The sequence below is a fragment of the Homalodisca vitripennis genome, chromosome 1 (assembly GCF_021130785.1).
Source record: "Homalodisca vitripennis isolate AUS2020 chromosome 1, UT_GWSS_2.1, whole genome shotgun sequence".
NCBI lineage: Eukaryota > Metazoa > Arthropoda > Insecta > Hemiptera > Cicadellidae > Homalodisca > Homalodisca vitripennis.
The window spans coordinates 228429743-228455693 of NC_060207.1; the positions used below are offsets into that span (position 1 = coordinate 228429743).

At 35.8% G+C, this 25951-nt stretch overlaps 1 protein-coding gene across 2 annotated transcripts in view; it reads right to left on the reverse strand.

The window, feature by feature from the left end:
- Positions 1 to 4666: 4666 nt before the first annotated feature.
- The window catches only part of LOC124353128 (RNA/RNP complex-1-interacting phosphatase), a 133019-nt gene continuing 111734 nt past the window's right edge, over positions 4667 to 25951 (reverse strand). The window contains exons 6-9 of one of the 2 annotated variants that reach the window (XM_046802977.1): positions 14302 to 14351; positions 9967 to 10027; positions 8569 to 8615; positions 4667 to 7524 (exon numbers count right to left, since the gene is read on the reverse strand). In XM_046802977.1, coding sequence (XP_046658933.1) covers positions 6242 to 7524; positions 8569 to 8615; positions 9967 to 10027; positions 14302 to 14351 — 1441 coding nt within the window. In that variant the 3' untranslated portion in view covers positions 4667 to 6241. Of the gene's footprint in view, positions 7525 to 8216; positions 8373 to 8568; positions 8616 to 9966; positions 10028 to 14301; positions 14352 to 25951 lie in introns of those variants that run through there. The other variant, XM_046802978.1, reaches the window with a different exon arrangement.

The following is a 25951-nucleotide window of genomic DNA, read 5'->3' on the forward strand; positions in this document are numbered from 1 at the left end:
TGAAATACATAAAATAATAGTTTTATATGAGCAAAATCTTGATGTAAATTTTGGTTCTTATATTGTAATTAGTTCAAAAGTTATTAGACCGTCCCGGGACTTTTCAGCACCCCTGTATATCTGTTTTTTTTTACTCGTTATTGTTAAGGATGGTAGTTTGTATTTGTAAAATGTTATATCTTTTTTTTGGCATTGTTGGTGTTCATAGATCTTTATCACTTGTTATTCATTCTTAGTTGTTTTTGCATTGTTACTTATTTAAAAATATTTTATTAACATTGTTATTCACTTATGTAATTCATTTTTTTATTCTTGTTATCCATTTATTATTTTCTGCACTGTTACTTATTTACGGATAGTTTATTTTTGCATTGTTATTTATTTCTTACTTCAGATTGCTGATCTGCTCATTTATTATTTATCATTACGGTTATATTCATTATAATTTATACATATTTTGTACACTGTCAAGTATGTCTAGTAATATAAAGTCCAATTGCATGTTTGGCTTGTCCCTGTCATGTTTAAGCACTGTAGTAATTAGCTACCTTGCAGTATGTTTACAGTTATAAAGTGGTCTTTGACCGTTGGAAGGAAATAAAATAAAATTAGATTTAGTTTTCAATGATTTTAAAATTATTTTAAATCAAGCCCACGACTGGTATAAAGCTAATATGTTACTCATGAACGCAGAGACGACCCAACACTTGGTATTTACTCTGAATAGAGCAATTTTAAAAGAAACAACCAGTGAGAGTGTATAATTATTAGGGATTTTTCTAGATCCTTCGCCGTTTTGGCATATGCATGTTGATTATGTTCATAAAAAAGTAAACAGAGTGGTATATTTATTGCGAAAAATAAACCTTTATGTTTCCAAAGATACGCTACGAATGGTTTACTTTGCACTGTTTCAGAGCATCGTAAGTTATAGTCTGCTCTTGTGGGGCAATGCATCTGGTATTGATACAATTTTAATGTCGCAGAAAAAAGTAAAGAGAGTTATACCGGATGCTAATTTCATAGCTCATTGTAAGCCGATTTTTAAAAAAGAAGCAATTTTAACTGTTATCAACCTTTACATTTTGTACTGCTTGATCCACGTCAAAAATAATTTAAAAAATCTGACACTAAATAAGCACATTCATATTCACAATACTCGGAGCGCTAACCTAATCAGCGAACCTTTCACAAGACTTTCAAAGATTCAATCTTCATAATATGTGGCCGTTGGATTAAATCTATTCAATAAATTGCCTTTGAATGCTCAGAGTGTTACAATAAGTAAATGTGAAACGGATATTTTTAAGTGGTTGGTTAGAAAGGTCATTTTATGACTTATCAGAGTTTTATTCGTCTGACATCAGTGGGATCATTTTTTAGTGTATTGTTCTGCTAAAATAGTACACTTTTGTCTCACTAACATATTGTATTATTATAATGTACTTTTGCATGTAGACTATTGCGTCTTCTATTAATGACCGTATAATTTACATTGTTTTCATATTATTTTGCTGTTAGTATAAACACTCAGACGTGATCTATTGCACTGCATATAACGTCTAATGATCAATAACAATCTTATCTTATATTACCATAAAAACTGTTTTGTGAAAAGGAGCTATCATAATAATTGTGGTTTATATTGTTAATATAACTTTGAAATATATTATATGTTATGTTATATGTATCTTTAATAATTATGCAAACAGGGGCTCACTTTTCAAACGCCAAAAATGTTTAAATTCTAGTGTTGAGTAAAAGATTAGTTGAAACCGTGATAAGAAAGATACAGGGAACTAAATTTCAATGGCATATTGGAGTGTATTTAAACATTTGCAAATATGTTTAGAAAATCTCTCCATAGTAAGTAACTTCCTAAAACTTATTATTGTTAAGTACAGAAAATATCTTAGGCAACAATTATAATTTATCTTGATCTGAAACCTTGCCACTGTAACATTCTAAAATGTTTGCTCATTAAAATTTAGTAATTTTACTAACTGCAACTTCATAAAAACTGAAAAATTATGATTTTTATTCTTGTTTTTTGTAAACATCAAACTGAAAACCAACCATCAGAAATCCAATCAAGATTTAACACCTCAACTGTGTTAGTTTTATGTATGATAATATGAACACGACCGAATACATTACTAATTTATTGTGCAAATGTTGAGTATGTATGTAGAATACATTTGCTTTTTATTTACGTTAAACTTTACTCAATATCACGAACATCACCAGATAAAAAATTATAAAACAAAAAGCTTACGAAAAAAGCTTTTCTCTGGATTCAAAAACAATGGAATTATGATTTTACAAGTTTGACCAGCCATTACACTTAAACAAAATGGCGTACCCAGTTGGTTAAAGAATTTACTCTAGGATCTAAAAGTATAAATACTAGAGTTTGAGCGTTAACCAAACCCTAGTAGAGCTCAAATTACGTGAAATACATTGGACATGTAGCTTGTTTATTTCTGCGTTTAGACGTATAAAGCAAATTATTGACAAACAATAACTTCAAGTTTTATGCCCGTAAAAACGAAAAAGATACCGGTTCTACAATGTTTAAAAATTATAACTAGAAAACTTCAAAAAATTTCGAAATTGGTACAAAATAATGTTGGTTTGATTTACAGCTTCCAGTAAGGTTATGTTGGGTTGGGTAGGTTTCCGTCGCGTTGGGTTGGGTTAGGTTATGTTATGTTTGGTTTGCTTATATCAAGTCAGGTTGGGTTAGGGATCGAGGGATTGGTTTAGTGACGTTAGGTTAGGTTATTGTACGTTACTTTCTTACAAAAGAACTTAAAACATACTGTCTAATGTTTATAATAAATGTAAAAAGAAAATTAGTTTGAAATGAAATGAAAAATGACTTTATTTACAGAGGCGAAGTTAGGACTTAAAAGTCCTCTCTACCACTTAACCTCCAGTTTGTAATGATAAAAATCTTATATTTTGATGTAAATATAGAAAGGGCTATAATGAAACCCTCCTTTCAAATATTTCATATTACCCTGTATCCATTCATTGATCTGGATCATACTTTCAACTTTAATATGGCATATTAGTTTGATCAATCTTTATATTTTAATATAAATGTGTAATGGTAGTTATGTAAAAATCATACAGTGTAAGATTCCACCCTAACAATTTGTCAAGCGGTTTTTATTAATAAATCTGATATTTGGATTCAAATTATAATTCTTTGTTTAATATTTTAACATCTAATTGGAGACACTCGATTTATTACGTTACCAACTTAAAATCGATAACGATATTGTTACAACTGTACATGGAAACAATGACATTTTGTTTAATGCTAAAGATATTGTGAAACTTTGAACCAACGAAATACTAAGAAATTCTTCGAGAAATGTAGATAAAGATGATTAAATACAACATTTAATTTGAACACTAAAGAGGCTTTCGAGGGACTCTTAACAATTCATTAAGAAATTACATTTTTCAAATAATGTTCAGGTTGTTATATCCTAATTTTAAGATTCAATAAAGGAAAGACTAAATTGTGTTAAAAAGTGGGTTACAAAAGTAGTCTTACTTTCGATTAAAAAATTGTGTTAATACAAGTTCGAATATGAGATAAATATCTAAAATATTAAAAATGAATTAAAAACTGAAATAACTGCAGAGGTAAATGTAAAGATTTATTTAATTACATCTGTAGTTTATAACGATTTTGATATAGGACAAATATAATGCATTAATCTTAATTAAAAAGAATCGTGATTTCTTTAGTTACCACATCTTATTTTATTTATACAAGCAACAGTCTTTCTATAAAAAATCGTTTTCGTCTTTCTTGCGGGATATTTTCCGTTTTCCGCCGGAAGTGCAAGGAGGAACCACCTAAGGCCCCGCACTGATGGCCAGAGGCATTTCCGATCGGTACTTTCTGGACCTCAGATCAAGTGCCAGGTCATCTGAAAGGTTGGATCTGGCTTTTCTTCTTAATACTCATCACTATTACAGTTAAAAAAAATGTTTTATATTAAAATATAAAAGAGTAATTATTAATTTTGTTTGAACAACTTTCGAAATTGTGGAGAAAGGGAATACAGTTAGGTACATATCATTGTTACATAAGGCGGTTGAACACAAAATTAATGTAACATCATGAAAAAAATTAACTGACAGTAAAATTATTTTCATATTAACAAGAAACGTTTTTATTTTTAGTGGTCTATACTATTATATTTCTCATACTTGAATTATTTTTGAAATGCCACCTCTTAAACCTCAAAAACGTTTAGTTCCTAATTTTTTATCATATAATTATTAGAATGTATCATTTTAAAGAAGTGATGATCCAAATTCTATTAGTTATTTCAGGATTTTAACTGCTTAATTGAAAAATTTCCGTTTTACTTCATTTTCTAAGTATTAATAAACTATAACGTTTTAAGAAAAACCGAAGAGCGTGTTAACCAAATTTTTAAAATGAGACTTGTCTTATAATTCTGACTAAAAACAAGGGCGTACAGTTGTTTAAGTTCAACAATTTTTTTATGAGATCTACTCAAAATAGTGACTTTACGACCAGCTCTTGATTTGTACCTTTTGTAACCCGTTATACTGTACACAGTTTCAAGCGTTAAGATGTTAAATTCAAGGTTAGTTTAATAAATACACACGTAACTAGTTTTCTAAAACTTTTATTAAACTTTACACAAAATAGACAGCAATAGCTTTACACTAAGTCACACAGTAGTAGCAAACTTGAAACTGTCAACTAAAAAGAAATCATAAAGAAATTTGACAGGTAAACCTTACTTACTCTTATCATTACTGTACAAGTATTAACATTTATTAACACATATAATGTTAATATTGCATCCCTAAACCAAACAACAATATCACCATATTGTAAATTCACAATAACCAACATTTTAAACTTCTTTATCACGCGATTTCTTTCGCTAGCGAAGCTACGTCAGACATATGGGATTGTAATATCATTTTGTCCTGTATGATTTCGATTTTAATACAAATCGTGAGATTAATATACAATATTGTATTGGTCCATATTCTAAATTTAATAAATCTTCTGAGTTTAATTGATTTCTGTACTGATCCCCAAACGATTAAATACCTGCTAACATGTTTCAATAATTTTAATTTTTTATTCGAAGTTTGTGCCCTTATTAACAAAATCTTTTGCAACTGCAGACTTGTATCTGGTAGCAATGTTCTTTAAATCCTGTATGAGGGTTTTTTTCCTTTCTGTTTGTCTAATTTAATTTTTATTGAATTCATCGCATTATATTTAATATATACAAGATTTATTTTTATTTTCTTCAGCATCTTTTGGATTTTGTTTTTGTTTTAAATGTTATATTAGTGTTTGTGTGTTTGAGACTTTTGTACATCTTCTTACACAATGCTGATCTAATTTGCGTTACTTTTAATTGGTAAAAGTGTTGACTTTTCTCATTTTCTTTTTATTCTTTTTATAACATACATTCCATTAAATCTGTTGCATCACATAAAAATTTGTTTTACTCCTTAAAATTATGCTTTAATTGTTTTTCATTAATGGGCTAAGACAGGAAGAAAACCCTTTACCATCAGATCTCAAGATACGTGTTATTTATTTCTGGACGGTAATTTTACCTTGGGGTTTTATATATAAATGAATTAAATTTCCCTAATAACACTAATTACACGAATTTCATTCGTATAGCACATTGTGTCACCATGAGCAAATAATACATATGCTTAAGATAAATCTAGTAAAAATATAATGACTAAACAGAACAACAACATAGAAATAAAAAAGTAATAAACATAAAAAATTAAATTAAAAATCAAAAATAAGCTTAAAACTATTAATAACATCACAATTTAGATTATTGTAATTATCGATGTGAATTTTATAAAAATAAAAATATAACTTTATTCCAGAAGCGCAGTAAAACTAATATACCTCTTGCATATATTTATGTAATTTACTTTTTTTATACACATTTGATACAGTTCACTTTGTTGGACAGTATAGTAAACTGTTAATTATCTATAAAACCTTAATTTGTACAAAATATAAATTTAGTAATAATAGAGTTTGATGAACTTGATGATGTCACCTACACAATCTGTGTACCAATCAGTAAAATTTGTCATAGCTCATTGATTTTGAACATTTTTTCTAAAACAATTTGTAACCCTTTATTTACAGCTGTAATGTGTCGGCTCTAGTGGACGACTCCATTTTAAATCACCTTCTCCTACTTCTTCTGAAACCTCGAGCGTTTCTTGCCACTGGATCCCTCACGGTTTCTGGACCGTTCCTGGGCAGACCCTGAGTAAGTTCAACGTTTCTGGCTGCGGAGTTCGGAAAATGATTTTGTGCGTTATACACTGTTCTATTGGACGTGTAATACGGTAACGTTTGCTGGTGTTGGCCATCTTTCAAAGCGTCGGTGTTGCGATAGTGAGTCTTCCGACCGGGACCGGGACCGATGAACCCGTGAGGACGTGAAGGCCCCGGTCGCTGATCGAATTCCTGCAAGACGGGTGGTTGGCCATGTGATTTGTTGTGAACATGGTTCGGTTTAGGCATATAAGGGTGGGGAAACTTTCCTTGGCGATTATCTGGATCAGGTAGGACATTATGAGTAGGGTGTTGACGGTTACTCCGTGATTGATCAACCACAGATGGCGTGATATCCGCAGTACCTCTGTGACGTTCCATCTCCCTGGGCCCCGCTGGATTGGCGATCAAATCAATCCCACCATTAAAAGCTTTATTTTCATACGGTCTAGAGTTAAAATGCAACTTAGATAAGCTTTGTTGGTTTTTTAAATGACCTTCTTGTATTAAATCGTCATTCCTCAACGGGGTGGAATCTGAAAGACGCAATCTTTTTTCCTCGATCCAAGATCCTGGAAGATCGCTGTTTGCTAAACTTCCCTCGTTGCTCACTCTGTTTTGATGGGCCGACCTGAATTCGTGCTTCTGAAATTTGGGACGTGAAGGCTTCTGAGCATATCTGTATGGAACCTTTTGCGACTCTCTCACTTCACCCCAGTCACCTCGACTGTCACTTTCTACATTTCTCCCACCGTTAGGCAAAACTCTTTGATGTCGTGGTGGCGGATAATGCTCGTATGCGTTTGAGTATGTGTTTGGATTATAACCATTACGTTTATCTTTTATTCTCCACAGATTTGACGAATTATCTCGAACCTGATCGCACGACATCCTGTTTCTACTGGCGTCTCTTTCATATACGATCTGGTCTCTGTCCATTGCATAGTTACCACTGGTAATTCTTTTAAAAGTTTCTGGTTCTGAATCATTAGATCTCCATATTTTGTGCGTATTGTATGATGGTTTATCAGGATACACTTCCGAATAAAACCCACTGTCTCGTTTCCTTTTCACGAACCTCTGGTTCACATTCTTCAGATCTTTCTCAGATCCACCGTTGCATCCATTCTTCAAGTCGTGCACATAATTTTGTCTCTCCACTTCGTGGCCTCGTGCTCCCTGAAAATCTAAAACAGAATTTATAACATCATTCACAAAAGTTTTAATAATCAAGATAATAATTTCAAGAAACATCTTAATACGCACTGATGGATTCGCCTTTCTTTTAGACATGACTAAAACCCATTACATGACCAATGGAGGATGGTTTACATGGATTCGGCAAAAAAACCTTTATGAAAGCATAAACCAAGATGTAGGCTACATCATTTTAAACGAACAATATTTGATGTGGAGATTCAATAACTACCTTCAAAAACTATTTCTTAGGTCCAGTATTCATTCACTAAGTTTAACTTTCACAACTTGAGCCAAGACAAGAATATTAAACCACCTAGAACAAAACATTAATTGTAAATGTTTCAAACTTTAAACCAGCAAAACTTTTTAAACAGTGAACCTTTTCAGGTCGGGTTTGCGGCATTGCACTCTACTAATAAAGACCTTTAATTTAATGTACTACATGACCTATGCTATTATTTAAGATTTCCTTCCAACTCCTTGCGGTCCATACCCCTGACATGACAAAAAATGGAAGTTACTTCAAGAAGAAGATTTATACTTGTAATCATTCGGGAATTATCAAGCCCGTGCGGGACTTTATTTACCCCTGTGCATATACATACATATAACTTATAACAAATAAACTACAACCAGGAACAGTTCTTGTGGATTTGAGGTTAATAAATAACAAATTAGCGTTCCATGAGTTTAGATTTTATTCAAACATTAAACTCCTTAAAGCTCCCAGATCCAGACTGTTGTGGATCTACGTACATTCCTCCAGTGCACCTTCCTTTCAAATCATTAATAAACCGTTTTATGTCAATCCCATGACCACGTGCTTGTTCGAATCCTGCAACAGGAACCAATAAGAACTGGTCCTTATTTTTTTTTACTTCTATCTATTTTAGTCATATAGAATTTAATACTACAATACTGAATATTGCAAGTAATGTTACGACGTTAACATACGGCTTGACGCCGTAAGTAACTGACTACGGAAAATATAAATACTCATTAAGCTAAAACAAGTGAGTAAAAAGGCTTACGAAGTAGAGCGTCGTCCGGTGGAATATTCATGTTTTCAATCATGTACCTGTAAAACAAACCATGGCTAATTATTATTACAATAACATATTTTAAAAGTATTAATTTGGTTTACTATTAGGAAACATTTCTTTTAATGAAACAACGAGTGCTGAAGTGAGAATTTCATTGTCAGCTTTAGTAGAGACAATTGTTGGAAGACATGATTAACAGAAAAGTAGAAAAGAATATAGACAAGATGGACTGAGAATGTGGAGGAACCTTAACCTTTTGTGGTCACTTTATTGTACTAAGTCCACTTATTACCTTATACAATTAAATTGAATAATTCAGATTTTAAAGCCTTTACTTGACTGCTATTTTTATTTTATTCCCTTAAGAACATTGAACGACAAACGCTTTTATGATATTTTCATTTGTTCTACAGAAAAAATCTTGAGCTTTTATGGTTTATAAACACTCTAAAGCAATATAATTTAAACGGAACACGAAACAGCGTTTGGATGCGTATTAATTACTTTTGTTTTAATGAAACCCTGACCATAATTATATGAGTAAACTATTCGATCGTATTTAATACTCACTTACTATGTCTAAGTAACCTCACTTAACTATGTACCAATATTTAACTTGCTTCAGCAATTTCATAACTTTAACATATTTAGAGGTTTGAATTTACACATACTTATTTCTTTGGTGAATCGTACATTTTGTAAAATACAATGATAGTGAAAGGATTTGATTTGATAAAAAAAACCTTTCAGGAAATGATTTGATGAAATCCACCTAAAAAATTAATGGGCAATGTTTTATCCGGTTTCTTTAAGTTCTTTTTTTCAATTTATGTATGAATTTAACATCTAAAACATTTGATTTGGTTGCAATGACAGAAGCATATTTATTTCATTTGGTTGCATTGACAGAAGCATATTTCTTTCATTTGGTTGCATTGACAGAAGCACATTTCTTTCATTTGGTTGCATTGACAGAAGCATATTTCTTTCATTTGGTTGCATTGACAGAAGCATATTTCTTTCATTTGGTTGCAATGACAGAAGCATATTTATTTCATTTGGTTGCAATGACAGAAGCATATTTATTTAATTTGTTGCAATATAAGAAGCATATTTATTTGATTTGGTTGCAATGACATAAGCATATTTATTTCATTTGGTTGCAATGACAGAAGCATATTTATTTAATTTGTTGCAATGAAAGAAGCATATTTATTTGATTTGGTTGTAATGACAGAAGCATATTATTGATTTGGTTGCAATGACAGAAGCATATTTATTTGATTTGGTTGCAATGACAGAAGCATATTTGGTATAGTTCACCAATTATTGTTAACGTTTACTATTACACTACACAAAAATAAACTGTTATTATTATTCACTCACCTACAGATGAAATAGCCAGTACGGTTAACACCATGAGTGCAGTGTACAGCAATAACGGCTTCTGTAACATATCATACTCTCGTAGAATTTAACAGCATTTATTGTCGTAATACAAAACAATTCACTGCACTACTAAGTTTACCAGTAAACGACACGACGTAACAAAATGTAGGTATAAATGTTACAAGAACCACACGCTCTACCTGTTATTTGAAGGCGCTAGTTATAGTTCCACCGCGCTTGGTGACCAATTATCTCAACGGCGCTGGTCAACACTCTGATGGAACTCCATGATAAAACCAGCTCATAGGTAGGACCTCGCTTACATAGTTTACATAACGTATTACGTGTGAGTACCTTACCGGGAATAACCTAAATTGTTTCGATAACTTAATTTTCAGTGTATTGAGCCTTTTGCAAGACACTGATATACCGGGTGTCTCACGAAGAGGTTTAAACGTTTGATTTTATACTGCTTGCCCATTTATGTACCGGACATTTTCAAATTCTACACATTTCATTAAATACGTTTAAAAAATATTCTGTGAAACTTTCAACTCTTTAGCAATTGTTGACACAAAATGGTGGCATTTTGAAAAAACTATACTTTAAAAACGGTATTTTTAGTTTTGTAAAATTATTTATTTTCATATTCAGAATCAGAAAATTGGAATATTGCCTATTACAAAATTTACAATTACAGTCCACAATTATTCGAACTGTAATCCATCCACAGCAACACACTAACAACAGCGCTTAACAAATGAATCGTAAGATCTTATAATGATATTCTGCGGTATACGTAGAAGTCCCTCTTCAATTGATAATTTTAATTCCTCATCATTATTTAAGTTACGAGTATAAACTTGTTCCTAAGTAAAAACCGAACATTTGCTAATGAGACATTATTTTTATTCTTTGTTTGAAGGTTATTTTTGACGATGGAAGGATTGTGAAGGAAACAGGATTTTTTGACCTGAAGAAGAGATCAGATTTCAGATCTCGAAACGTAGTGGTACCGATTTCTTGTTTCACTGAACGATGGCAAATGTCCGGAAAACCCTGTTTCCTTCATTATTTTTATACTCCACACAGCAATACAATCCAGGTGAGAATGTTGAGCTAAGCTCCAGTTCACCTTCCTCTTAAGGAAAAGGATAAATCTGGATCCAAAGAGAGTCGGCAACGAAGGAGTTAAAAATGAACAAGGACTCAATTGTGTGCCTGATGAGACAATAAGAATACCTTTTCCCCTAGATTACACTATAGTTTACGGTCTAGGTGTCTCTGATGTCGAAATGATGTAACGAGTTCATTCTGAGCTTCTTCGTCTCCCACTTTTTTTGGATCTTTTCAGACGAACAAGAATCCAGACTTCAGGAGCCAACTCTGTAACTGCGTCAGATCCCAGACGCTGTACAAGAGGAAGGTGAACTGGAGCTTACCTCAACATTCACATTGAATCAACCTTTTCCACGATAGCTACAATAAAGGTCTTCCCACGTCTCGATTTGTAAGGATTTCTCGATAAGTCAGATTTTGTACAATAATAAAGTAACAGTTCATTAACGTTAAGCAGAAATCGTCATTCGACAACAATGAGCCTAGATTTGAAACTTCCAGAACAGCTTAAGTTACAATAAATTCTTTTGATTTCTTTAAAAAAAATACTGGCGCCGGTCTACAAAATATACTTGAAACACGTTAAATTAAACTGTCCATAATTTTTACACATGCAATAGCCATTAACAATATAATGAAAATACAGTACAACTGTTACATATGCCCCTGTTTTAAGCGTAGAATAAATTCAAACATTGTACACGAATTATATCCAATAAATACTCTACAGAAATGAATGTAACTTTAGACCTATCCATCATATATTTTTTTCAAAAGAAAAGATTGTGAGGGATTTCCGAGTCTATAAGGTGCTTGATGAGGTTCACCAGTAGAAAAAAGTCAACTGCTCAATGATAACATTTCCAGAATGATATCATTCCACGCTGATGACAGTGCTGGTAGGTAACGAAAATTAACATGAAATCCTTGGCTTTCGCCCACAAGAGTGTCTCAGTTGAGGTGATAGATCTCCAACTTCCAGTATCAATAATGACAATCACTGACTTTGGCCCACACGAGTGTCTCAGTTGATGTGTTACATGTCCAACTTCCAGTAATAATCATGACAATCCCTGACTTTGGCCCACAAGAGTGTCTCAGTTGATGTGTTACATGTCCAACTTCCAGTAATAATCATGACAATCCCTGGCTTTGGCCCACAAGAGTGTCTCAGTTGATGTGTTTACATGTCCAACTTCCAGTAATAATCATGACAATCCCTGGCTTTGGCCCACAAGAGTGTCTCAGTTGATGTGTTACATGTCCAACTTCCAGTAATAATCATGACAATCCCTGGCTTTGGCCCACAAGAGTGTCTCAGTTGATGTGTTACATGTCCAACTTCCAGTAAATAATCATGACAATCCCTGGCTTTGGCACACAAGAGTGTCTCAGTTGATGTGTTACATGTCCAACTTCCAGTAATAATCATGACAATCCCTGGCTTTGGCCCACAAGAGTGTCTCAGTTGATGTGTTACATGTCCAACTTCCAGTAATAATCATGACAATCCCTGGCTTTGGCCCACAAGAGTGTCTCAGTTGATGTGTTACATGTCCAACTTCCAGTAATAATCATGACAATCCCTGGCTTTGGCCCACAAGAGTGTCTCAGTTGATGTGTTACATGTCCAACTTCCAGTAAATAATCATGACAATCTCTCTTTGGGCAATTTGGCCCACAAGAGTGTCTCAGTTGATGTGTTACATGTCCAACTTCCAGTAATAATCATGACAATCCCTGGCTTTGGCCCACAAGAGTGTCTCAGTTGATGTGTTACATGTCCAACTTCCAGTAATAATCATGACAATCCCTGGACTTTGGCCCACAAGTGCCTCAGTTGATGTGTTAGATGTCCAACTTCCAGAAATAATAATGACAATCCCTGGCTTTGGCCCAAAAGAGTGTCTCAGTTGATGTGTTAGATGTCCAACTTTTGGTGTTAATCATGACAATCCCTGGCTTTGGCCCACAAGTGCCTCAGTTGATGTGTTAGATGTCCAACTTCCAGAAATAATAATGACAATCCCTGGCTTTGGCCCACAAGAGTGCCTCAGTTGATGTGTTAGATGTCCAACTTCCAGAAATAATAATGACAATCCCTGGCTTTGGCCCAAAAGAGTGTCTCAGTTGTGTGATAGATGTCCAACTTTTAGTGTTAATAATGACAATCCCTGGCTTTGGCCCAAAAGAGTGTCTCAGTTGAGTGATAGATGTCCAACTTTTAGTGTTAATAATGACAATCCCTGGCTTTGGCCCACAAGAGTGTCTCAGTTGAAATGATAGATCTCCAACTCCCAGTACGTATAATTTCTCAATCCAGAGACAGTTAAACCCTCTCAGCATCTCCCATCCACGAAATGCTCTTCCTTTAAGCAATGAAAGCCTACGAGACTACCTCCATGTATTCAACCAAGGCAATACTAAAATTTATGGGGTTGTATTCAATCGTACATCACTACATATTAAACTCGGTCTAACGAAATAAAAGTTTGTTGGTGAGAAATGTTGAATGCCCTTTATGGAGTAACCACCTAACAGTTGACAAGCTGACACCATACATTACAGCAAACACACATGTGATAGCTCACAATATTATGATACAGTTCGACATGACGTAACAGTTTGCAGTGTGTAGGAGTTAACTAGTTACCGCTATGCTCCTTCTACACTTACAAGAAAACTAAAAATTTTAATCAATACGCACTTATACAAATTTGATTTTTCACAGGGTATCAGACGTTTAATAATAAATAACAGATATATAGAGTAGTGTGTGATGAGAGCGAAATTTTTAACATTTTCGCAGAAGAGTAAATAACTCGCATTTTCTGCTACCTCTAGCGCCCTTATTATTCATCAGCAAATAAAATGTCACTGGTGCTATTTTGAGAAATTGTTATTACCTATATCATTCTTTGTACATCTAAGAAAAACGTGTAAGACTTTTCAATATAACCGGAAAGGAGATTTTTGTGTTGTGAAGGTAACAAATGTGCACTCATATAATAGAGAACCGTTAATAAAATTATGATATAATTTACAGAAAATCACGGTTTTACTGGCCTTATTTAATTTTTTTTTAATCAAATAAAGTTGATTAAAACTTACGTAATAGGTGATTCAACAGTCTCTAAGTCTTTCAAAAACTATAGCTCATTATAATGAACAAAACAATCAATAAGGATCGAAACAAGTATTCGCTCAACATACCAGGATCTTCTTGATGGGTTTCAATAAACTTCTTCACGACGTCAGAAAACCTGAAACAATAAGCATAGATCATTTCTTGAATAAAATAGAAGCTAAAGTGTATAAATTGTGACAGCCAATTAAGATGATACACAACTAGTGAAACACAAAATAACATAAAGTAATTAACATAATAATAATAATGAAAATGGAACATGTGATCACACACAATCAATTTAGTACGTTCAGGTTAGGAAAGTCAATGGTAGTGAAAGTGAGATGAAGAAGGAGTTTGGTCAGAAAATTTCTCTGTAATAGGACTAAACAGCAATACCAGCAGCGGTGGTCTCTATAGATAACGTTTCTTGTCGTTACCGTGTCTCACCGCCAAGAGTAGTGAAAAGGAGGGATAAAGTATAGCCAGAAGGATATCTCTGTAATAGGATTACACAGCAATACGAGTAGCGGTGGTATCTATAGATAACGTTTCTTGTCGTTACCGTGTCTCACCGCCAGGAGAGGTGAAAAGGAGGGATAAAGTATAGCCAGCAGGATATCTCTGTAATAGGATTACACAGCAATACGAGTAGCGGTGGTATCTATAGATAACGTTTCTTGTCGTTACCGTGTCTCACCGCCAGGAGAGGTGAAAAGGAGGGATCAAGTATAGCCAGCAGGATATCTCTGTAATAGGATTACACAGCAATACGAGCAGCGGTGGTCTCTATAGATAATGTTTCTTGTCGTTACCGTGTCTCACCACCAGGAGAGGTGAGAAGGAGGGATCAAGTATAGCCAGCAGGATATCTCTGTAATAGGATTACACAGCAATACCAGCAGCGGTGGTCTCTATAGATAACGTTTCTTGTCGTTACCGTGTCTCACCGCCAGGAGAGGTGAAAGGGAGGGATCAAGTATAGCCAGCAGGATATAACTGTAATAGGATTAAACAGCAATACCAGCAGCGTGGTCTCTACAGATAAAGTTTCTTGTCGTTACCGTGTCTCACCACCAGGAGTGGCGAGAAGGAGGGATCAAGTATAGCCAGCAGGATATCTCTGTAATAGGATTACACAGCAATACAAGCAGCGGTGGTCTCTATAGATAACGTTTCTTGTCGTTACCGTGTCTCACCGCCAGGAGAGGTGAAAGGAGGGATCAAGTATAGCCAGCAGGATATGTCTGTAATAGGATTACACAGCAATACCAGCAGCGTGGTCTCTATAGATAAAGTTTCTTGTCGTTACCGTGTCTCACCACCAGGAGAGGTGAGAAGGAGGGATCAAGTATAGCCAGCAGGATATCTCTGTAATAGGATTACACAGCAATACAAGCAGCGGTGGTCTCTATAGATAACGTTTCTTGTCGTTACCGTGTCTCACCGCCAGGAGAGGTGAAAGGGAGGGATCAAGTATAGCCAGCAGGATATAACTGTAATAGGATTACACAGCAATACCAGCAGCGTGGTCTCTATAGATAACGTTTCTTGTCGTTACCGTGTCTCACCACCAGGAGTGGTGAGAAGGAGGGATCAAGTATAGCCAGCAGGATATCTCTGTAATAGGATTACACAGCAATACGAGCAGCGGTGGTCTCAATAGATAACGTTTCTTGTCGTTACCGTGTCTCACCGCCAGGAGAGGTGAAAAGGAGGGATCAAGTATAGCCAGCAGGATATCTCTGTAATAGGATTACACAGCAATACGAGCAGCGGTGGTCTCTATAGATAACGTTTCTTGTCGTTACCGTGTCTCACCGCCAGGAGAGGTGAAAAGGAGGGATCAAGTATAGCCAGCAGGATATCTCTGTAATAGGATTACACAGCAATACGAGCAGCGGTGGTCTCTATAGATAACGTTTCTTGTCGTTACCGTGTCTCACCGCCAGGAGTAGTGAAAAGGAGGGATCAAGTATAGCCAGCAGGATATCTCTGTAATAGGATTACACAGCAATACGAGCAGCGGTGGTATCTATAGATAACGTTTCTTGTCGTTACCGTGTCTCACCGCCAGGAGAGGTGAAAAGGAGGGATAAAGTATAGCCAGCAGGATATGTCTGTAATAGGATTACACAGCAATACGAGCAGCGGTGGTATCTATAGATAACGTTTCTTGTCGTTACCGTGTCTCACCGCCAGGAGAGGTGAAAAGGAGGGATAAAGTATAGCCAGCAGGATATCTCTGTAATAGGATTACACAGCAATACGAGTAGCGGTGGTATCTATAGATAACGTTTCTTGTCGTTACCGTGTCTCACCGCCAGGAGAGTGTTGAAAAGGAGGGATAAAGTATAGCCAGCAGGATATCTCTGTAATAGGATTACACAGGATTACGAGCAGCAGTGGTCTTCATTGATAATTTGTCTTTTCGTTACTGTGTGTCTGCCTGAGAGGTGGAGAAAGGATTAAATTTAATTGAAGCACGATAAGAAAACTTTATAAGTAAATTACATAACAGACGTGGATGTCATGAAAAAATTGCATTTTCCCTGCACACTTGTATAGTTTGGAGTTAAGTCTCGAGATAAAAGTACCCATATAATATAAAAATGTGTGACGGTGTTTTAAGAATCAATTTTATTTACAGCTGAAATGAGAATTTTAATCGAATTAATTAGCTACTTTTGAAGCGTATTAACCCTACAAATGTCATGTGTCACTGTCTCGACGTAGCACTATAAAAAATAAGTATTTTTGCACTTCTTATTTCATCTAGCACCTTAGTTATGTAAAAGTGTAATAGCCATGCGTTTTATAATTATATGTATGACAGTCGCTAAGCAATTTCTTATTGTTTCTATTCATTTTTGTCCAAAATGGTACACATTTGAGTCACTGAGAACAAATTAAGTCATTAAATATACTCATAGTACTGTCATTTTGGCAAAGAGCAGAAAATATGCATGACGCCAAAGAGTTCACAACAGCAATGTCAGAAATGAAGAAAATCCAATTGCAAATGGAAGGAGGATAACAGCGTAGCACATATTTTCCGTTGTAAGTTGTTACAAGAACAGAACACTGAGTTTCTGGAATTACAGCCTTAAAAACTTAACAGATGGTGTAACCAATTTCTTGTATAAGTGAACGAAGGCAAATGTCGAATCCTGGAACCCTCACACATTAGGTAAGCAGTATCAATCAAAATATGACGTCGAGTTCTATTCTTGTACAATGTCTTGACGGTAGAAGTGCATAATCCTGTCAAGTTACAAACCATTCATCATCAATGTGTGACTTATAAAGAGAAGCGAGATGAGCTATCGACAATGTATCTGTTACGTGCTGTTATTGAGACTGCTATATAAACATTGATCTCAATCCAACTTTGCAGATTAGAATATTATCATTCGTCTAAAGTTATTCCCGCATTCAAAGATACGCTCGTATTTTACGAGACCACTTTTATGGGCTCCGGAGTAAAATTTTAACAGTCACGAAGACGTTAGGTACGTCATCAGTTGAAATAAACATTGTTGATGAAATAAATAAATAAACGCGCGAATGATGTTGGCGCCACCCCCCCCCCCCTCCAACTGGTCATCAATCATGTCTACTCCCGCCCGCACAATTTATGTCTTACATTATTCATGCGTGTTTATTGTTACAAAACTCATTTTTTGCCATTTCCAACTTGAAGTTGTTCATACATTTATTCCGCGGACGGAAAACAACGTAAATAAACCCTCACCGACGATCGTATCCAGTTTGCGGGGAACTATCGTCAGTAATCGTTTTATCGTTGTGTCGTGTTGCCAACACGTGCCGTCGGCATTGTTCCGTTGCATTGTCATGATTAAAGATTTTTCTACAAACGCTTGACTGAACAATGTCGTACTAGGTGAGAGAAAATGAGGAAATGAAATTGAAATATTCATCCAGCCGTTTTGGTACAGAAAGCCCATGGTCCTGTGATCTATTTATAAAAAAATCTACATTTACATTAAAGACTTTCCAATTCGTTTTCAAATACCGGATTTCTTAAAAGACCCACCCCCTCCCCTATTGACTTTCTTATTAATAGAGATGAAGTGATTCACTTTTGGGCATGTTTATATGACTAACTGAGGAGTGTGTTTCATGTTTGACAATTTTTGACACCAATCCTCCCAATGACCCTTTAGATGAATTAAGGACAAGGAGCGAAGACGCATCCACCTCATCACACCTGAAATATTACAAGATGTGAGACGTGGTTTTGTATCCAGGCTCAATTTTTTTGTACATGGTAGCCACTTCGAGTATCTCATCTGATTGAAATTGAGCTTAAATTTCAAGATTTTTTACCATTTCATTTCATTATTAAATTATTCACAAGTAATGGGATTTTAAAACAGAATTAAATCCTTTATTATCCACCAAATTTGGTAAACATTAGAATCCTTTAGTTTTTGCCAGTCTTCTTATTTTTATAGCACCTTTATAATTATTTGTCACTTACTAGGGGTTCTTATTCAAACAATTTTGACTTACCACCAAACTATCCCTTTCTTAGTGTGGGGAGGTTACAAAATCCAAACATAAAAACGTCTCAGATGGTCATATAAACATGCCCCAAAGTAAATCACTTCATCTCTATTCACAAGAAAGATAATGGGGAGGGGAGAGTCTTTTAAGACGCGCTGTATAATTGTTAATTAAAAGTTACCGATCTCTATATTACGAGAATTAATTCAATAAGTCACCTACACTACTTAAATAGATATAAGCAGATTCTTAAGAATAGAAGAAGTTCCAGCTGTCGATATAAGTAATAGGGCTGCGTGTGTTTACCACGTACAACGGTTATCGCGAGATAACAAGATCAAGCAACGTCGAACGTGGCTGCTGCTTGGATGTAGCGATCCTGTCCTTGCAAGCAGCCCGCCTGTCCGGCCATTTGTGGCGGTTCGGAAGACACCTTTGGACCGTTGGACCCCAGTTTGTGTTAGAGAGGGCTTTTTAGCCCTAACTTCACATGGTACAATAAGATAACTTTACATTACCTTTTAAATAGGACAACACGCATAGTTATGAGTAAGTATTCATCACCTCCCCATGTCACTCAGATTATTTAATCGAATATTTAATTAAGTCTGTGTTGTAAAACAAAGGTCCACACTTAAATCATGCCAATCTAAATTCTCGGAAAATTCTCGGAATGATTTCAAAATTGTGGGTTTTCTTTAGTTTTCCAGTAACAATCAATGATAATCTTGTTAAGGATTACTAGATACGAATTGAAATCACCCAGATTATGTATTATACGGACTGTATGTGGACATAAGATAAGCGGACCTGGCCTAACTCGAAGTTCTGGGGTGTCTGGAGGAGGTCTGGTAGATGTGTAATCTGGCTCTCGCAGTATACCATATTCGTAGTGAAGCAATCTACTGTATGATGATCTTGTTAAGGGCTACTTGATACAATTTGAATCCACCCAGATTATGTATTACACGGACTGTTTGTGGGGACATACGATAAGTGGACCTGGCCAAACTCGACGTTCTGGGGTGTCTGGGGGAGGTCTGGTAGATGTCTAATCTGGCTCTCGCAGTATACCATATTCGTAGTGAAGCACTCTACTGTATGATGATCTTGTTAAGGGCTACTTGATACCATTTGAATCCATCTAGATTATGTATTACACGGACTGTTTGTGGGGACATACGATAAGTGGACCTGGCCAAACTCGACGTTCTGGGGTGTCTGGGGAGGTCTGGTAGATGTCTAATCTGGCTCTCGCAGTATACCATATTCGTAGTGAAGCAATCTACTGTATGATGATCTTGTTAAGGGCTACTTGATACAATTTGAATCCATCTAGATTATGTATTACACGGACTGTTTGTGGGGACATACGATAAGTGGACCTGGCCAAACTCGACGTTCTGGGGTGTCTGGGGGAGGTCTGGTAGATGTCTAATCTGGCTCTCGCAGTATACCATATTCGTAGTGAAGCAATCTACTGTATGATGATCTTGTTAAGGGCTACTTGATACAATTTGAATCCATCTAGATTATGTATTACACGGACTGTTTTGTGGGGACATACGATAAGTGGACCTAGCCTAACTCGACGTTCTGGGGTGTCTGGAGGAGGTCTGGTAGATGTCTAATCTGGCTCTCGCAGTATACCATATTCGTAGTGAAGCAATCTACTGTATGATGATCTTGTTAAGGGCTACTTGATACAATTTGAATCCATCTAGATTATGTATTACACGGACTGTTTGTGGGGACATACGATAAGTGGACCTGGCCAAACTCGACGTTCTGGGGTGTCTGGGGAGGTCTGGTAGATGTCTAATCTGGCTCTCGCAGTATACCATATTCGTAGTGAAGCAATCTACTGTATGATGATCTTGTTAAGGGCTACTTGATACAATTTGAATCCATCTAGATTATGTATTACACGGACTGTTTGTGGGGACATACGATAAGTGGACCTGGCCAAACTCGACGTTCTGGGGTGTCTGGGGGAGGTCTGGTAGATGTCTAATCTGGCTCTCGCAGTATACCATATTCGTAGTGAAGCAATCTACTGTATGATGATCTTGTTAAGGGCTACTTGATACAATTTGAATCCATCTAGATTATGTATTACACGGACTGTTTGTGGGGACATACGATAAGTGGACCTAGCCTAACTCGACGTTCTGGGGGGTGTCTGGAGGAGGTCTGGTAGATGTCTAATCTGGCTCTCGCAGTATACCATATTCGTAGTGAAGCAATCTACTGTATGATGATCTTGTTAAGGGCTACTTGATACAATTTGAATCCATCTAGATTATGTATTACACGGACTGTTTGTGGGGACATACGATAAGTGGACCTGGCCAAACTCGACGTTCTGGGGTGTCTGGGGGAGGTCTGGTAGATGTCTAATCTGGCTCTCGCAGTATACCATATTCGTAGTGAAGCAATCTACTGTATGATGATCTTGTTAAGGGCTACTTGATACAATTTGAATCCACCCAGATTATGTATTACACGGACTGTTTGTGGGGACATACGATAAGTGGACCTGGCCAAACTCGACGTTCTGGGGTGTCTGGGGGAGGTCTGGTAGATGTCTAATCTGGCTCTCGCAGTATTCCCACACATACCGTTAGCGCAAGCGAGGAATCATAAATCGCATCAAGGGTTGGCGCCCCCCTGCGAGGGCTGTGAGGGGCCACTCTCGCCTTATTTATACCGGCAGTGGACTTTTTGTCTCGGACTTATTTGATGATGACCGATCGCGGCAGGAATCGACGGGTCACGGCCCGCGCCCTCTCACAACATTTGTAATTTATTAAACGATGGATACGACCGTAAACCCCCCGAGATGGAAACGGGTTGTTTTGATGTGTCCCTTTATCCACTTATAAACCGATACGCCCCAACTCTTCCCCAGGAGCACCCATTGTTGTACATACAATACCGGCCAAGTTACATCTCACGTGTATCCCAATTTCAATAATAGATTATTCGAATTATTCATAACCTTACTTGACTTATAGGATGGGAAAGATTTAAACAATCTGAACAGCAGGTACAGGGCAATATGACGACTGTCTTAAAAGTACCCCCCCCCTCTCCACAATATTAGTTTTCTCGTGAACACAGATCGAGTGATATACTTTGGGGGATGTTTACTTGACCAACTGAGAATATTTTTTATGTATGAACATTTTTTACTCTCCCTCCATATGGGGTATTTCGGGGATAAGTAAAAATGTTTTAAATAGAAACCCCTAGTAAGTGACACATCATTTTAAAGGCATTATAAAAAAAGCGCAAACTAAAGGTCACTAATGTTTCTATAACGAATTTGGTGCATTTTAAGTTACATTTAAAGTTATTATAAGGCAGGTAAAACATTCGCTCACGCGGTATTTTGAGAACTTTCCACACCAAATCATAAACCAAGCGGTTACAAGAATCACCAACCATTATTAACACAGCCTGTATTATATTTTGTTTTGTGTTGCCTAAATCCATTTAGGTAGTCCTGGATATACCAATAGCTGGTTTGTAAGTTGGTATTCTTATCGGTTACCAGTTGAGTATGTGAGACACATTAAGTCTAGTTAGTGTGACACAGTAATAACGTGACAAAGTACCATATCTCACAGCTTTGAATGTGGCTAAAACTACAATCATTTTAATGAGGGTGGTCAATAAAGATCGTAAATAGCACCATTAAACAACTGATCGGAAAATAGCAGGCCAGAGTGTAGAAGATGAATTACAACTCAGGTTAAGGCAGGGTGACCAGACGAAGATTCCTAAAAGGAGGACTTATGGGGTTGAAAAGGACGACATTAAAGCAAAAAGGAGGACAGTATTAGATACTCTTATAAACTTTGCAAAAAACACAATCATTTATGCATTATTTAAAAAAAAAAAAAACACACACATTATAAATTAGTACTGTATTTGAGCATATTATAATGCAAATTTAAAAAACTCAAATTAATTGTTTTACATTTAAAGAAAAAATTAACTGCTATTAAATAATATAGCAATGAATAAAAGTATTATTTGAGGCTATTATTTTGCAAGGTGAAGATTGAATTTATTATTGTTAGAATTTTTCTCCTTAAAGTTTGAAACTACATTAACAATACATTTGGTGAAATAATTGGAATTAATTCATTGAGTTGATTTATTACATTATTAGTAAGACATATACACATAGGATATTATCACTATAACAGAAAACACATATAACGCATTTTAACAAAATTAACTCATAATATATAAATAGACAACCAAGGGATAGTAGTGCTAGTGCAGCTTAGCGGATAGAAACAACAGTGAGTCAGTGACACTACCGACAACACTCAACATACAACTGAATCTAACAGCAGTTCACATGCCATGGCATTACGTGTGCGCTGCTATCACTTTTCATGGTCTACCTTCATAAATCGGAAGAATTTTAATGTGGCGCTACTATTTCACAGCATTTAAGAGTTCGCCAAAAAGCCGGACATTTTACATAACTCAAAAGCCGGGCGGATAGGAGGACAAACATTAAAAAAGAGGAAATTTCTTCGTAAAGCCGGACGTCTGGTCACCCTGTGTTAAGGTTAATTGATCTTACATGTTCTGAAGTAAATTATTATGTAGTTGAGTTTTAGGGTTTAGTACGAACATTATCCAGCCTCCGCACTTATGAAACTTCCTCAAAGAGATCTTAATTCTCAATCGTTCTTTGTTTAAAGTTTGTTATTGACGATGGAGAGATTGACAGGACATGACTTCGGATATTTGCCGTCGTCAAGTGTTACAAAAGGTATAACACAACGTTTCGAGGATTGGGATCTATCCTCTTCGTCAGGTCCCCCACCTCAAAACGTTGTGTTATACCTTTTGTAACATACAACGGTGGCAAATGTCCGAACCCCTGTTTTCCTTCACACTAGTAATTTACTCCCTCCGAAATACTAAGAATTCCCGACATTAAGAGTTCCAATTCTTACACGAGTCGAACATTTCGTTAGGAATTTCCGAGTATATTTCCGTGAATGCCCGCACCGAGCGCTAGGCGCAAGCCGATACGTCCACATTGGCAAGCCTGACTGTAATGTACGTTTTTGCCACGGTAACTGTGAAAGGCGATTACGGAAACAATAAATAACGGGTAAAGCGGAGAGCCCGGTCTCCACGTGGCGGTGGCGGTGGCTGCGGCGGTGGAGAGGGTGGAGCGGTAGCAGTATCTGTACGTGCGGACAACAGGATGTCTAGCTAATAGGATTAGGATTAGGCAACTGGAGTCGAGCTGCGGCAATGGTTGTAAGTGATAAGGTAATCGCCTCCCACCTCCTCCGGGACTGCTGCTGAGCTGGAGACACAATACGCGCCAATCGCCAAACCTTCCGCACCACAGTATTCCGCCACCTCGCACATTCAAACTGGGTTCCAGGGAAACGCGTATTTTATTCATTATTGATCAATAATAATAATAGTTCGGTACGTGTAAACCTTTCTCTTCTTCCTTCTCAGAGAGAACTGTTTGAATACAATATTCACAAGAATAGAACAATTGTGGTGGATACATATTTTCTTCAGTTGGTCGATTATGTTTCGATTTCGTAAAAAGAACAAGTTTGCGCTGAATTCTAACGATACTATAATCTCTACTGCACTATTTTTCTATATACTACTGAATAATTGTTCTAAAAGAGCTTCGGTACAAGCCAATAACAATCTCAAGGAACTAATTCTGGTAATAAATTGTAATTATGAACGAGCAGAAACAGTTAGGTATTGTATTTAAAAAAACAACAATGGTGGATACATATTTTATTCAATTGATCGATGATGTTTCGATTTTGTAAAAAGAATAAGTTCGCGCTGAATTCTAACGACTCAATACGCCTACTACACATTTTATTCGATATAGTACTGAATGGCTGTTCTAAAAGAGCTTCGGGATAAGTAAATAATAATCTCAAAAACCTATGTTGGTGATTAATTGCAATTATATATTTTTTTTATTTTCAATTTTACATGACAGCTACAGGATATGATATAGCACAAACAAAGTACAAAACCTTCAATTATTCCCAAAACAGCCATCCTAACTAAAATTAATGTACTCTTAATATGAACTTTACATAACAAACTAAACTAAACTAAACTGCTGGCAGTTACACAAATTAATATTTAAATTTCTTTACACAACATAAATAAATGAACTCTATACAATTTAAATAAAAATAACAACTTGCTTCATTGTACACATACACTTTTACAATGAACAATAAATTAAATCAAAATAAAAGGTTGCTGCATATCTTTCAAATATTTTCAAAATTATCATTAAAAATATCTAAGTTTAATTGGTTTAAATTAAGAAACCGTAGAGTCTTGTACAAAGGAAAATTATAATGAGAAACTGTTCTACATCTAGGTAAAGCAAATAAATTAAATTCTCTAAATATATGATGTGGTACATGCAAACCTATGTGACTTAACAAATACGAACTATCAACAATTATGAACTGAATAGATAAAATTAGATACTGTACTTAAGAAACTGCAATGGTGGATATATATTTTCTTCAGTTGATCGAATAAGTTTTGATTTCATTAAAAGGACGATTTTTTCGCTGAATTCTAATGACACAGTAATTCTACTACACGTTTTATTTTATATGTTACTTAGTAACTGTTCTAATAGAGCTTCGGTATAAGTGAATAACGATCTCAAGAAACCGATTCTTATGATTATAATTGTAGTTATGAACTGAAGAGATACAATTAAATATTGTATTTAAGAAACAACAATAGTGGATACATATTTTCTTCAGTTGATCGATTGAGTTTAGATTTCATTTCGGATAATTTCGCGCTGAATTATAACGGCACAATAACTCTACTACACGTTTGACTCGATATATCATTGAGTAACTGTTCTAATAGAACTTCCGAATAAGTGAATAACAATCTCAAAAACTGATTCTTGGAGGGAGGGAGGGAGAGAAAGAGAGAAAGAGTGAGAGGGGGAGAGAGAGAGAGAGAGAGAGAGAGAGAGCACAAATCTGGATCAAGCTATAAAATCCTCCCTTATCGGTACACATTGTTCAGTTTACAATCAACGCATTAAACAAGACATAATGTTCCGTTACTGTATTGATAAAACACGTTCGCTCTATGGGACTGACCGTATTCTTGCGTTTGCTACAAGACGAACGTCCA